The following is a 16149-nucleotide window of genomic DNA, read 5'->3' as shown; positions in this document are numbered from 1 at the left end:
CTAGGGCAAGAGAGACTAAAAAGAAAATAAACAAATGGGACTACCTCAAAATAAAAAGCTTCTGCACAACAAAAGAAACCATCAACAAAACAACAAGAAAGCCCACTGCATGGGAGAACATATTTGCCAATGTTATCTCCGATAAGGGTTTAATCTCCAACATTTACAGGGAACTCATACAACTTAACAAAAGGAAGATAAAACAATCCAATAAAAAAAATGGGCAAAAGATCTAAATAAACACTTTTCAAAAGAGGACATTCAGAAAGCCAAGAGATATATGAAAACATGCTCAAAGTCACTAATCATCTGAGAGATGCAAATCAAAACTACCATGAGGTACCACCCCACACCTGTCAGAATGGCTATCATTAACAAATCAACAAACGACAAGTGCTGAAGAGGATGCGGAGAAAAAGGAACCCTCCTTCACTCTTGTTGGGAATGCAGAATGGAGCAGCCATTGTAGAAAACAGTATGGTGTTTCCTCAAAAATTTAAAAATGGAACTGCCATTTGACTAAGTAATACCACTTCTAGGAATATATCCTAAGAAAACAGAAACACCAATCAGAAAGAATATATGCACCCCTATGTTCATAGCAGCACAATTTACAATAGCTAAGATTTGGAAACAGCCTAAGTGCCTATCAGCAGATGAGTGGATTAGAAAACTATGGCACATCTACACAATGGAATACTACGCTGCTATAAAAAAAGAAGGAATTCTTACCATTTGCAGCAGCATGGATGGAACTGGAGAGCATTATGCTAAGTGAAATAAGCCAGTCAGTGAAAGAAAAGTACCACATGATCTCACTCATTTATGGATAATAAAGAATATTATAACCTGATGAACAAAAAGATAGATACAGAGGCAGAGAAGCATCAAACAGACTGTCAATTACAGCGGGAAGGCTGGGCGGGGGGGGGGGGGGGGGGGGCGGGGGGGAGTTAAGAGATCAACCAAAGGACTTGTATGCATACATATAAGCATAACTAATGGACACCAAGACACTGGGGGTGGGGGGGATGTGCCAGGGGGTAGGGGAGGCCAGGGGAAGGTCAATGGGGGGGGGGGGGGGAAGGAGACATATGTACTACTATTTGTAATACTTTAAACAATAAAAAAATAAAAGAATAAAATAACTGCACAGCTGATGTGGCTCAGTGGTTGAGCGTCGACCTATGAACCAGAAGGTCACGGTTTGATTCCTGGTCAAGGCACATGCCCTGGTTACAGACTCAATCCCCAGTAGGGGGTGTGCAGGAGGAAGCCGATCAATGATTCTCATCATTGATGTGTCTATCTCTCTCTCTCTCCTTCTCTAAAGTCAATAAAAAATATTTTTTTTTAAAGAATAAGACAACTGAGCAGGTATTTTTGCTGCCCTCTGAAGAAGACAGAGTTTAGAATTTGAGTACAGTCAAGTTACATAATCAACTGTCTTATTCTATTCGGACTGCCATAACAAATACCATATGAGTAGGTGACATAAACAACCAAATTTCATTTTTTCACAGATCTAGAGACTGGAATCCAAGATCAAGGTGCCAGTAGGGTTAGTGTCTGGTGAGTGCGCTCTACCTGGGTTGCAGACAGCTGTCCTTTCACTTGTGTCCTCACATGGTGGACAGAGAGAGCAAGTTCTCTGGTGTCTTATAAGGGCCATACCTTCATGACCTCATCAAATCATAATTACCTTCCCAAAGGCCCCATCTCCAAATAACATCACATTGGGGGTTAATTCTGGGGGGGACAATACTTAATTTGGAGAGATGACACAAACATTCAGTTCATAGCAACTACTTTAACAGAACCCACAGACTCAAGGTTACATTCACAACGTCCATTGTACAATCTAAAATTACTAGACATAAGAAAAAAACAGGAAAATGTGACCCATACTCAAAAGAGAGGGCAATCAAATTAAAAAGGAGTTTGGCTACTAATAAAATGCATATGCTTAAAAAATTAAACACTACAGACCTAGAAACTTCAAGTTATGTGATAAATCTGTACATAGGTCAAAATGCCTGCCAACAATGGCACAGACAATGACAAAGAAAAATTAAGGCTAGCCCAAAGTAAAATGTTGAAATATGGAGACACTAACTTCCTCTTCCAGAGTCCAACTTATCTGACTATCTGGCACTCTTACAAGCCCTTATTCTGAAGTTCTGCGCTTACTCTTACTTGGCTGCCAACTACTTAACTACTAACATGAAATTATCAATAATTCAAACGTGAATCCTCTGATAGGGTTTTAAAGACACTGTTGAAAAGCCTCTGTGGAATGACAAAGAGTTGGTAAAGTTTTGTATATTTAAAAAATTAAACTAAATTAAATTCAGAGCCTTAACTATGTTTGTAAAGAGAGTCCCACTATATCCAATCTTATTTTCTGTTGGTTCTACTTTCCTGCTTACCACACAGTAATTGTTACCCTGATTGTTTAACAGCCCAATATGGCCTCAGATTTGTGGGATAGAAAATAGACGTGTAAGCAACTGCTATCATAGCATACCATGGAGTCCAAGATATTAAATAACTGAAGACTAGACACAGTCTAAAAAATGGCCAAGCTCAATTTAGCTCAAACAGTAGGTTTTTTCCCTCAGGTATCCTAGAGAAACTCTTAGCTAGACTAATTTTTTTTAGAGGTCTGGTGCACGAATTCGTGCATGGGTGGGGTCCAGCCAGCCCATCCCGATGGGGCCAATTGGACCAGGCTGGTGGGGGGGAGGGACAACAGGAGCTTGGTCACTGGCCCCGCCCCCAACCGGGACTGGGCCGGCCGGGGGGGGGGGGGGGGCCCGCGGGAGGTCGGCCAGCCCAACCCCAATAGGTATGGGGGGACCGATAGGAGGCCGAGCCAGCCGGGGGGAGAGGCTGCGGGAGGTTGTGGGGGCCTGATCGGGCTGTTTGGCCGCCACAGTGCGTGTCATAGCAACCAGTTGTCCCATCGTTCCAGTCGCTTACCTTTTATATATATAGACTGATTTCAGAGAAGAAGCGAGAGAGACAGATACATCAATGATGAGAGAGAACCACTGATCGGCTGCCTCCTGCACACCCCCTACTGGGTAGTGGGTACATGTATGTCTACTATATTATGATTTATCAACTTTTATATATCTGAAATCCATAACAAAAAATACAATTACCAAAGAACTCCAATTATATACATTTATTTCAAAATGTTATGTACTTGCAGTCAAATAGTACAATTTAAATTCTTCACTTTTATCCCCATCTTTGTTAAAATATTTTCTCCAAAGCAACAGAATCTGTTGAATTAATTGAATCTATCACACATAGCTAATACAACTGTTGTTTTGAATCAATTAAAACCTAATACAACTGTTGATGTTTTCAGATGATGCCACAAAAAAATTAATCTGAAAAAGAAATCTAAAGAAAATATTATTAGGACATTCTCTATTACAAAACTTGAGCATTAATATTGTGAGTAAAACATATCAATCTCATTGATACATTCATCATAGGTTTCTATGGTTTTTATTGAAAAGTACCCATCAAAGCCCTAGCCGGTTTATGGATAGAGCATCAGCAGGTAGACTGAAGGGTCCTGGGTTGGATTCTGGTCAAGGGCATGTACCTTGGTTGCAGGATTGATCTCTGGCCCCAAGGCAGGGCACATGCAGAAGACAATCAATCAATGTGTCTCTCTCACATCAATGTTTCTCTCCCCACATCCCTTCCACTCTCTCTAAAAATCAATGGAAAAGTATCCTCGGGTAAGGATTAAAAAAAAAAAAAAGGAGTACCCATCACAAAAATCTATTTAGTTTCATTAGTGACTTTTCCAATCTACTAAAGATCTATTCAGACTAATGTCTCTGCACTTTGTCAAAATACAATGTATACAATTGATTTGTGAATAACCTATCCTAATGTTATTACATACACATTTGGCAATAAATAAAATTCTTCTAGGTTTTACAGCATTTGAAGAAGGTATGATATAATTTTTTAAAGGTAACACATTTTCCAGTGACCTTAACACCTATCATCTGAGATCTTACAAATATACATATACATGCCCCAGAATACCAAAGACTCTTCTCCCAGTTTTATAATTTGGCAAGTCAACACCTACTCTACCACTTATTAGCCTTATGACCTTTGGTGAATGACTTTGGTTCTCTGTTCCTTATATAAATAACTAGCGGCCTGGTGCACAAAATTCGTACGGGGGTGGGGGGAGACCCCCAGGCCAGCCTGCACCCTCTCCAATCCGGGACACCTTGGGGGATGTCCAACTGCCGGTTTAGGCCCGATCCCGGGGATTGGGCCTGGTCGTCCCACGCAGCCTGCTGTTCAGTCGTTTGGTCATCCCTCACTAACCCCCCCTGCTGGCCTGGTTGCCCCACGCAGCCTGCTGTTCAGTTGTTTGGTCGTCCCTCACTAACCCTCCTGCCAGCCTGGTCATAGGCAGCCATCTTTGTGAGGGCGTGATAGTCAATTTGCATATTACTTCTTTATTATATAGGAGGATAAGGGGGAAACAGTAAAGTAGCTCATAGAGATTTCTTGAGAGTACTATATGCAATTGTCATATGTAAAGAATTTAGAGCAATGGCCACAACTAAATGCTAATGTTACCTAATATTATGACAATTTGTCTAAAGCCTATTAGACTCTTCTTAGTCAAAAGTACCTTCTGGGTATTGGGTAAGGTAAATTATACTCAAGACAAGGAAGACCATTGATTCACATACTAAAGGGTAATTTATAGCCCTATATTTCTAGACTAGTTAATGCTTCTCCAGTCTCCTCATAGCAACAGTCTATTTCTCAAGATAACTTTCCTTCTATCATTCCTATTCCCAATTGTCAGAGGAAAGTAGGTAAGCAAGCCTACTAAATTTCACTTTGTACGTCTGGGCTCAAGGTTGTTCTACTCCTGATAACGGCTTAGCTCAAAAGCTTTTCTTCTTTCCACAAGAAGCTGGGTTTCCAAAGGTTGAAGTTTCCTGAAGTCTGGCAGCTGGATAGTTGAGGTATTACGCTATTAACACGTTTTCATGATGCAAGGCTGGACAAATTGTGTTTCACAGACTTTAATCCTAGTATTGCTCCTCAGGTTAAGCAGAGGAAAAATTATCAGCAGCCTTCTACAGTCAGAGTTTAAAAGTGATGCTCACAAAGGAGTGTGACTTGGAAAAGATGCTTAGGTGAAGAGCCAATTCTACCAACTTCAAAGAATTATTTACCTCCATATACATAAATTTCTTCAACAAGGTTCTAAAACATTTCAATGGTCAGGAAGCTAATCACACATTCCCCAAAAAGATCAGACCAATTCTCTATATCCAAGATGAACTGACCCAAGGGTCAACAAAATATTAAAAGTACTAACTTAGCCCTAGCTGGTTTGGCTCAGTGGATAGAGCATCAGCCTGCGGACTGAAGGGTCCCAGGTTCGATTCCAGTCAAGGACATGTACCTTGGTTGCAGGCACATCCCCAGTAGGAGGTGTGCAGGAGGCAGCTGATCGATGTTTCTCTCATCAATGTTTCTAACACTATCCCTCCCTCTCACTTCCTCTCTGTAAAAAAGCGCTAAAAAATATATATATTTTTAAATATATTTTATTGATTTTTTACAGAGAGGAAGGAATAGGGATAGAGAGAGTTAGAAACATCGATGAGAGAGAAACATCGATCAGGTGCCTCTTGCACACCTCCTATTGGGGATGTGCCCGCAACCAAGTTACGTGCCCTTGACCAGAATCGAACCTGGGACCCTTCAGTCCGCAGGCTGACGCTCCATCCACCGAGCCAAACCGGTTTTGGCTAAAATATATTTTTTTAAAAAGTACTAACTTAATTCAAGTTAGAACCAGTCATTTTTTATAAACTAGAATTGTCTAATTCTCCAAGTCAAACATTTCACTCATATTCAACTAATCTAATAATTACAGTGACACACGTAAGTTCTTTTATATAAATTCACATAAATGACTCAGTTCAAATCCCCATAGACAGCCATAAGATGCCCATATCCTAAACTAATCTTAACGTCTCTGAATTTTGCCTCCAGTTGCCAAACTTAAAACAGGCATTTAAGGAGCAGTCACTTAAAATAAAAAAATTGTAACGGCCCTGGCCAGTGTGGCTCAGTTGGAGCGTCATCCCATACACCAAAAAAATGGCAGGTTTGATTCCTAGACAAGGCACATACCGAGGTTGCAGGTTTGAACCCTGGTCAGGGCACATGTGGGTGGCAACGGATTATGTTTCTCTTCTCTCTGACATCGATATTTCTCTTTCTCTCTCCCTTCTCCTCTCAAAAATCAATTTTTAAAAATTGTATCAAATATATCAATAGTCATCAATGGCTACTACTAAAACTATTATGTGAATGTATGACAGTGAACTTCACAACTGAAAGATCAGGTGGCTAACAACATGAACCTACTGGTCAACCTTACATCAAAAAAAGGAAAACAGCCCTAGCCGGTTTGGCTCAGTGGATAGAGCATCAGCCTGCAAACCAAAGGGTCCCGGGTTCCAGTCTAGTCAAGAGCACATACCTCAGTTACAAACTCCTCCCTGGCCCAGGCCCTGGTCGGGGCTTGTGCAGAAGGCAACCAATCGATGTGTTTCTCTTACATGTTCTATCTTGCCCTCTCTCTTCCACTCTCTCTATAAATCAATGGAAAAATACCCTCGGGTGGGGATTTAAAAAAAAGGAAAATAACCAGACATGTGCCTCTAACGGATGCAATACAAAGTACAGAGCACTACCTGTGAAGTATTCTTGCCAAAATATCAAAGTAGAATCTGACTGAGTCTTTAGAATAACCACTAGGTAATAGGAAATACAGAGGAGAAAAGAACATGTTACATGACACTACATGGATGCAGTCAACAAAATTCAAACTGTGGGAATTTCTACAGGGCAAATGATCTAGATTTTGTTCATTAAATAAATGGTAAATGACAAGACAAAAAAAGATGTATTTATCAACAAATGTTGTGTGGAATTCTTTGGATCCTGATTCAACAAGCTTACTGAAAAAAACATGAGACAATCAGAGAAATATGCTGAATATTTAACTATATTAAAGAATTACTAATTTTTTAGGTGTGTTAATATTTCAGATGTGTTAAGAGTCCTTATCTTTTTAGTGATACATGCAATGAACTATTTATAGATGAAATATGTCTAGGATTTGCTTTTGAATTACAGTTGAACCCCTTATCTGCAGTTTTGCTTTCATTTCAGATATCCAAGGTCAATCATGATCAGAAAATATTAGAGAAGTCAAAAAGTAATTCGTATGTTTTAAATTGCATGCCATTCTGAGTAGCATGCTGAAATTTCTCAATGTCCTGCTCCATCCTTCCCGGGATGTGAATCATCCCTTTGTCCATCATATCTATACTATATATGCCACCTGCTCGTTACTCAGTACATAATTTTTATAACTATACTGTTATAATGTTCTATTGTATTAGTTATTATTGTTAATCTCTTACTGTGCCTAATTTATAAATTAAACTTTATCATAGGAAAAAACATAGCATAGTGTTCAGTACTATTCACAGTATCAGGCATCTAGTGGGGGTCTTAAACATATCCCTGGAGGATAAGAGGGGATTACTATATCCAGTTAAGGGGAAGTGGGAAGGATAATAGAAAAAACAAAATTCATGTTTCCAACTGTTGAAACTGATCATGGGTATATGGTGATTAACTTTACTATTTTATCTTTGTATATTTGAAATCTCCCATATTAGAATGTTACAGAGAGAGAATATCATAGCACTAGATCAAAAATATCTATCATTAGTAGAGTTCTCACACAAATTTTGCAGGTGCTTGATTCAATAGATCTTTACTTAAAAATCAAAAGCTAAAATGCACATTTTAGCCCTAGCTGGTCTGGCTCAGTGGATAGAGCCATCAGTCTGCGGACTGAGGGGTTCCAGGTTCGATTCTGGTCAAGGGCACATACCCAGGTTGCAGGCTCAATTCTCCAGTAAGGGGCGTAACAGAAAGCAGCCAATCAATGATTCTCTTTCATCATTGATGTTTCTATCTCTCTTTCCCTCTCCCTTCCTCTCTGAAATCAATAAGAATATATTTTTAAAAATAAATAAATATAATAATAAAATGCACATTTTAAGTATTGCCTTAGTATTACCTTTGCACATATTAAATTATGACTTCAACTATTACATGTTTTCATTTTCTGTCTGGTTCTTATTATTGACATTTGCCAACAAACACAGGCACACACATTACTACACAAAAGTAACCGAATTCTGAATATTCTAACTCCTAGACATCTCAACCTGTTTCTTCTTTTCTTCATTTCAAGCTCTCAATATTTTGGTCAGTTTTGCTATAGCCTATTTATGGGTCTCTCTTTTCAGTTTTAGCATGCCAATTCATCCTATATATTGTTTCCTTAAGTGGACCCCCAGTATCTCCAGAATAAAATCCAAACTCCTTTGCATGACATACACTGCCCTCCAAAATCTATCTGGTCCTTGCCTATTTTAATAGCACTCTCATCAGTATTCCATATCATCCCATACTCTACTCATTCTAAAATATGTACAGGCATAGCTAATTTCATTGTACTTGCCTTACTGCACTTCGCAAATACTGCCTTGTTTGTTTTTACAAATTGAAAGTAAGACCCTTCACTAGCAAGACTATAAGATGATGGCAAGCATTTTTTAGCAATCAAGTATTTTTAAATTAAAGTATGTACATTTTTTTAGATGTAATGCTATCACACACTCAATAGACTACAGTATAGTGTAAACATAACTTCTATATGCACTGGGAAACCAAAATATTTGTGTGACTTGCTGTATTGCAATACTCACTTTATTACGGTGGTCTGGAACAAAACCCAAAATATCTCCAAGGTATGCCTGTACAGTACCTATATAGTAGTTTCCAGAATAAACTAAGGATGCTCTTCTCTTCTAAAGCTCAGTTCCCTTAGAGCCGTGGTCGGCAAACTGCGGCTCGCGAGCCACATGCGGCTCTTTGGCCCCTTGAGTGTAGCTCTTCCACAAAATACCACGGCCTGGGTGAGTCTATTTTGAAGAAGTGGCGTTAGAAGAAGTTTAAAAAATTTGGCTCTCAAAAGAAATTTCAATCGTTGTACTGTTGATATTTGGCTCTGTTGACTAATGAGTTTGCCGACTACTGCCTTAGAGTAAAGTCACCAATTTAATGCCCCTTCTAACTCTAGGTTAATTTCAACTCCTACTAACGCTAAAAGACTCATCTCTACTATCAGCATCTTTGCAAACCTACTGACATCTCTTTTTCCCTCCCTAATTACCCTATACTTTCACAGAATCTATGCAATAGTATTCTTGTTGTTTTTTTTTTGCGTATGTATACGACTATTAAGTATCACAGTGCCTGCAACATAGTAGACACTAAATGTTTGTTTTATGAAGTAATATATGCATCTTCCATTGATGACAAGTAGATCTTTTATAAATAACTAGAATGTAAGCTGTTTGAAAGTGAGAAACTTGTCTAAAACATCTTTGCCATGCCAGGACCTATCACAGTGCTTGGAATATATTAAAAACTAAATAAGTGATTGCCAGATGAATAACACAAATATTTCCAGCACATAGTAGATAATTTGGTACAAAATTTAAAATTTGATCCTCCTTTAGTTTTAAACTTGTATTTATTGGTAATTTGTTTTCCATTGTTTTTTTAATGTATTTTTATCAATTTCAGAGAGGAAGGGAGAGAAAGAGAGAAAGAAACATCAATGATGAGAGAGAAGCATCAATCAGTTGCCTCATGCACCCTCCTTACCCGGGATCAAGCCCAAAACCTGGGCATATGCCCTGACGGGGAATGGAATCGTGATCTCCTAATTCATGCATAGGTGGACTCTCAACCACTGAACCACACCAGTCGGGCTGTTTTGTATTGTTTTTTAGCCAGTTGACTGATTCGTTTTACAGCTTTTTAAAAATAGAGTATTTTTGTATGCTTTCTTTTAGTGTCCAAAAAGAAACTAATTACCAGAAGCAAATGCCTTACATAAGCGTTTACAATACGAATTACACAGTGCGGACCTAAAAGTTGAGGTGACTCAACATTTTATCATTATTGGAGATCCTCCTCAGTTTTAGGTTTCACTATAATTTAATTGGAATAAAGAAAATCACAACTCAATAGCAGTCAGGACTCAAACAATGTAAAGAACAAAATCAGACTCAATTTCAAATTTTAAAGTAAGAATTTCTCCCTGTAGAATCAACAGGATTGCTAATACCATGTACAACTAAAAATACTGAGTTCTTAGTATGTGCCACGTACAGTGCTCAATGTATGTTTGGGGATCACATCTACTATTTTTAAGAACATTGGACATAAGTAAATAGAAACAGAAGAAACTCAGACCACACCTTAATGTTTGATGTTTGAAGGCTAGGTTTCCAAGTATGTAGATAGCATGACATTAAGAGGCTGGCTGCATTTAAGAACACCTGAGCTAAGACTAACGAATTATAGACTTGCAGTAGAAAGTCACTAGAAACAAAGTGGTGTGGTTGCTTTAAAAAAACACATTAGGAAGCAATGACTTTGAAGATGATGAATCATCTTATTTCCATTTTCTAACGAATCTAAAAAAAATTTTCAAAATACTGAATGGGTATGTTCAAGTATGTGCTATTTACCATCTAAAAAGAGAAATCTAAACACATCACTTAAGAGTCCATATTAATGGTTTGCTTTTTTCCCCTTAAACAAAAGGCACTTTGATTCAACTTTTCCCCCCAAAATAGGTTCCCTTAAAATCCATTTAAGTAAAAAATTTAGCGACGGTCAAGGAACTGAAAATACCCTTCTTTTAAAAATTAGGAAAAAGGTAAAATGGCGTTTTTATTGATTACGTTTCCAAAGAAGATGGAAAATAGTGGAAGGTGCGCTTGTTACTCTAAGTATGGCACTTGAATTGGCTTCTAAAGTAAACCTGCCGGACTCCAGCAGAGAGTTGTTTGCCTGAAACCTATCAAGTTCAAGTGCTGACCAGAAATCCATACCTCACTCTTGAAATCCCTGATCCAAATGACTTTCTGTAAAGGAATTTGATTCCTGACCTTAACAAAAAAAAAGCTCTATCAAGACCTGCAATGCACCGCATCCCTCTCTCCATTCTGCACCTTCGGTTTAAAACACGACCAAACATTCTCTAGGGCACCGGATGCGGTAGTTCGACATAAATCTAGACAACACATCGCCTCGGTACCTACAGGAGTGCCCCAAAAAAGTCCTTAGTTCTTGCTAAAGAAAATTCCAAGCCAGAGCTACCATCAATATCGTCAAATCCCTCCCTTTTGGCTCCAAAAGGGAAATGTACCTGTGGAGTGTCCGCTGCGCAGCAAACAAGGCACAGCTCCAACCTCGTGTCCTCTCTCCCTTTTGTGTTCCCTCGCAGTCCTCCCTCCCCAGGCAGAACTTGAGCAGAGCACTTGGCTCCCTTATCTGCCAACTCCTGGCGCCAGGAGGATCGGGCTCCCGGGAGATGCAGAGCTCGGAGGCTGAGCGCGGCGCCTGGCGCGCAGCAGCCGCGCGGCTCAGCCAGGTACTCCCCAGCTCGCGCCTCCCCGCGGCGCGGGGCCCTCGCTGGGGATCCGGCTCAGCATTCCCGCGACGAGCTATTGCACCAGATTTGCTACCGGCGTCCTGCCCCTCACCCCGGAATGAACCGCACTCCCGTGCGGCCAGTGCAAGTCCGGAAGTCTCAAGGCAATTCGGGGGGTCCTTCACCCCAGCCAGCGCGGCTCTGCGCACACCCTGGTCTGTTAAATCCTACCCCCTCCCTGCCCACAACCCCCAAGGCCATTTCCCCCGCGGGGGACTGCGTGGGAGCAGTACCATTCTCCTCACGGGGCGGACTCCGGAAGGGCAGCAACTCCTCCTCCTCCTCCTCCGCGGCCTGTAGCCATCTATCGGGAAGCGTCTCCGGAGTCGGCAGCTGAGGCCGCCGGACAGGGACAGCCCAGGGAAATCTCAGCACTAACTCAGCTCGGGCGCTAGCAGCAGAAGCCGAGTCTTTCATAATTGTGCGACCAACTCCGCCGGGTGACCCGCCACAGGGACGCGCCCGCGCCCGCCTCCGCAGGCGACGGGGCTGGAGACGTACCACGTGAGAGGCGCGTCGTGTGCGTCGCCGCCCGCCGCCCGGGTCACGTGAAGGGCGCGCGCTCCCTTCTTCCAGGTGGCCTCCCTGCGCGCCGCGCGCGCACGCGCTGGGCACGGGTGTCACAACCCCCGCCACCCGGGAGTCCCGAGATGGGTAGGGTGTTCTCCCCAGATCTCTTTTGGATACCGAGGCAGGACTTGCACGAACTTCTGTCTCTGCTCCGGGAATGACCCCGGAGGAAGCAATAGTTGGAGGTTAAGGTTCCAGGCCTCCGGGATCCAGTCTGGAGTTGCCGCGTGCTCTCATCTGCATTTAACTGGGCCTGGCCTCTGGCTAAGCGCTCACGCGGCTTCTCCCAGCCCTTTGTGCCTCAGCGAGGACAGAGGCCTTAAATAGTACTCTTCTCGTCCAAAATGCACAATCACCTTACCCCCAGACTTGTTCTTCCTCTAGTTTCTGACAAAAATTATTCTCTCTAACGTTGGGCACCATCCTTTCCCTCCAAAGATACCGCCCACGGACACCCATGCCCCACACACCTTAACCTGAGACTGCGGGTTGTTCCCGGGTCCAATACATGCCTCTCTGTCTTTCCCTTTGTTATCACAGTCCAGGTTTGACTATTGGTGATACTTCACTAAATGTTGCTTTTCACACATCACATTCCTGCTCCCCAAAAACTTCCAGTTCCTCTGCCCTCACCCCCTGTGACTCAGTTGGTTGAGCTCGCCCTGTGCACTGAAAGGTTACTGTTTGGATTCCCAGTCAGGGCACATGCCTGGGTTGGGGAATGGATTCTCCACCCCCACCCCCTCCCCCCCCCCCCCCCCCCCCGCCCAGGGGGCATAGGCAGCCAAAGGTTTTGCTCTCCCATCAATGTTTTTCTCTCCCTCTCCCTCTCTCTCTCTAAAAATCAATGAATTTTTTTTAAAAAGTTCCTCTGCAACCTGACTCTTAACTTTATTGGGGATATTTAGAAAGCTTAGAAGCCATAAAATATGAACTAAGCCTTGGGGAAGAATTGGAAAGGTATGTAGAGAAGAAGGATGTTCCGGATAAGGAGAATGCTTAAACAAAGGCGGGGAGGCATAACCCCATCATATCAACCTTTCTAAGTGTATTACTTGGTCTCCAGTAATAAACCCAAACAGCCTCCTCCCAAGGCATAATTTGAGAATGATCCTTAGGGTTTTTCTCTACTTAAAACCCTTCAGCATCTCTTGTTCTTAAGACAAATCCAAATAGCGTAGTATCTGACCCCATTTTATTTTTTCAGTCTTATCTCTAGTCACTTCTCCTAGTCTCCTTTCTACCCCCTTCAAATATCTATCTTAATTCATAGGTAACTTCATTCAGTAAATTTTTTGTCACAGCATTATTTATAACTAGAGGCCTGGTGCACGAAATTCGTGCAGAGTATGTCCTCCTTCCCCCGGCTGCCAGCACCGGCTTCCCTCTGGCACCAGGAACCCGGGCTTCCCTCGCAGCCCTGGCTTTGTCCAGAAGGTCGTCCAGAAGGATGTGCAGTCTAATTAGCATATTATTCTTTTATTATTATAGGTAGCCAAGATATGGAAGAAACCTAGGTGCCCATAGATAGATGAATGGATAAAAAAAGATGTGAGATATCCTATATAATAAAAGGGTAATACTGTATGCAAATTGAACGAACAGCGGAACGCCTGCGGCCCCTTGCTCTGGCCGGCCCACCTCCGAAGGGCCCCATTGGGGGCAGGCCGGCTGGACCCCACCAGTGCACGAATTCACTCACAGAAACGGAGATCAAACTGATGGTTGCCAGAGGGGAGGGAGGGAAGCTAGGATGGCTAAAAAAGGTAAAGGAGAATATAGTCAGTAATGTGAAAAACTTGCATGGTGGCAGATGAGTACTAGACTTAGTGAGTTGGTCACATTGTAAGGTATATAAATATGACTCACTATATTATATATCTGAAACTAATATATTTTACACCAACACTAAAAAGAAAATGTTTTCTTCCACAAAAAAATTATTTTGTTTTACTCTACCCCCAGGTACGCCTCCTATATGTTCCCTTTGCACACTGTACATTCCCTTTTATAGCACTTACCTACTGCATGCTAATTACCAATTTATTTGCCAATCCCCTCACCTCTTACCACTGAATGTCATAATCTTATCAATCTTATTCACCAGTGTGTCCTACCTTGATAACATATATGTATGAATCATTCAATAATATTTGTCAAAGAAAAAAATAAACCCTATGATAGGCCAGAATCTGAAGATATAACTTTGTCCTCTTATTCTGGCATGCAGAGTTTCATGTCAGATTAAGGTAAGATGCTATTCATACTTAGCGGAGAGTTGCAGGAAGCATAGGAGAATGTGGAAGTCTGTGTTCCCATAGTATATTGCTTAATCAATCAGCCATCCTTTATTCATACTTGCTGAACATCTACTGTTGATCACACAGTGTGCTTCTAGGTCACTCCCTTGCATGGTTCAGGCCTTGTGCTACTATTTGTGCCTCTTTCCTGAAACATTTTGTTCTAAAGCTGATCAACTACATTGGCTTAAGCTTTTAAGTGTCTGATTCCCTGCTGCATGTGATATGTAGGAAAAACTACGAGATGTCCTATAAGAAAGTAGAAATGTGAAGATGGTGATGTAGGTAAATGTGGTACTTGCATCCTCCCATAACCACATCAAAATTACAACTAAAATATAGAAAAACCACCAGTCAGAACTGCCTGAAATCTGGCTGAATGGAAGTACTACAACTAGAGAATCAAAGAAGAAAGCACACTGAGACTGTGAGACTGGTGGGAGGAGTGGAGGAGCAGACTGGGCTTACTCAGGCTCACGCCCTCTGAGCTCCAGCACTGGGGCAGCAGCTTGAAAGAATCAAGGGACTTACAGGGAGGAATTAAATTGTCTGGCATCAGGGCAAGAACTTGCAGGTAGTTATCTCCCAGACAAAAGTGCTCCCAGAGGTCATTGTTCCTATGCTGAAACCTCCCCAGCCGCAGAGCTGACAGGCAGGTGCTATATCTGAGTCTCCATCAACCTGGCTCACTCTGCCCTGGTGATTCCCTGAGATCCTGCTCCACCCAATTTGCAGCCCCACCTAAGCTGTTTGCAGCAGCTTTTCCATATGAATAGCCTATCCTGGCTCAGGCTTCAGACTTTCCTAAAATCTCTCAAACAAGTAGCAGCTGGAGTCAGTGTGCCCTATACCTCTTGATAAGCAGCCCCAGGCCCAGCACTAGCAGCAGCCTGCCTTGGTTCACAGTTTGGCCTCTCCTGGGCACCTCCAAGCCCAACACAAGTGGCAGCTATCTGCAGATCACTCTGAACTTGTGCTGGTCGGCCCCAGGCAGGGAACAAGCAGTGGCTGACTTTACACCTCCTGGGAGACCGCAGAGCACCTGTAGGACAGCCTCAGACCTTATAAACATGGTTTTGAATTCTGTATCAAGATGAATGCCAGATTACAACTCTACACATCCACAAGTGACACACTCAAGGAGCAGACTTGGTGAACTCCAAAGTCCCACTGAAGCAAGTCCTGCTCCATAGGAGTTCTCCTGCACAGCAGCTCTTCCACCATGGTTGCAGCTGGTCCTTATAGCCATTTGGCCTGGAGGTCAATTCCTCCCAGTGATGCCAACAGCAAGAAAGTCTCAACTACAAGAAGACAGTGCAGTCCTAGACAGTTTGGCTCAGTGGATAGAGCATCGGCCTGCAGACCAAAGGGTCCTGGGTTCAATTCCGGTCAAGAGCATGTACTTTGGTTGCAGGCTCCTCCCCGGCCCAGGGCTCATGCAGGAGGCAACCAATCAATGTGCTCACATCAATGTTTCTCTCTGTCTTCCCATCTCTCTTCCATTCTTCCTAAAAATCAATGGAAAAATATCCTCAAGTGAGGATTAACAAAACAAAGACAGTGCACACAGCCCACACAGTGACAGACTTAGAGTGCCCAACT

General features: G+C 42.2%; 1 protein-coding gene across 1 annotated transcript in view; it reads right to left on the bottom strand.

The window, feature by feature from the left end:
• Positions 1–12218, bottom strand: part of TRPM7 (transient receptor potential cation channel subfamily M member 7) — a 135026-nt gene extending 122808 nt beyond the window's left edge. The window contains exon 1 of the mRNA XM_080678086.1: positions 11911–12218. Within this exon, the coding sequence (XP_080534212.1) occupies positions 11911–11913 (3 nt within the window). The 5' untranslated portion in view covers positions 11914–12218. The remainder of the gene's footprint in view (positions 1–11910) is intronic.
• Positions 12219–16149: the final 3931 nt, after the last annotated feature.

This window comes from Plecotus auritus (genome assembly GCF_963455305.1).
Source record: "Plecotus auritus genome assembly, chromosome: 1".
NCBI classification, from domain to species: Eukaryota; Metazoa; Chordata; class Mammalia; order Chiroptera; family Vespertilionidae; genus Plecotus; species Plecotus auritus.
Note: the sequence above shows the minus strand (reverse complement) of the source record. Positions and strands in the feature narration are given on the sequence as shown.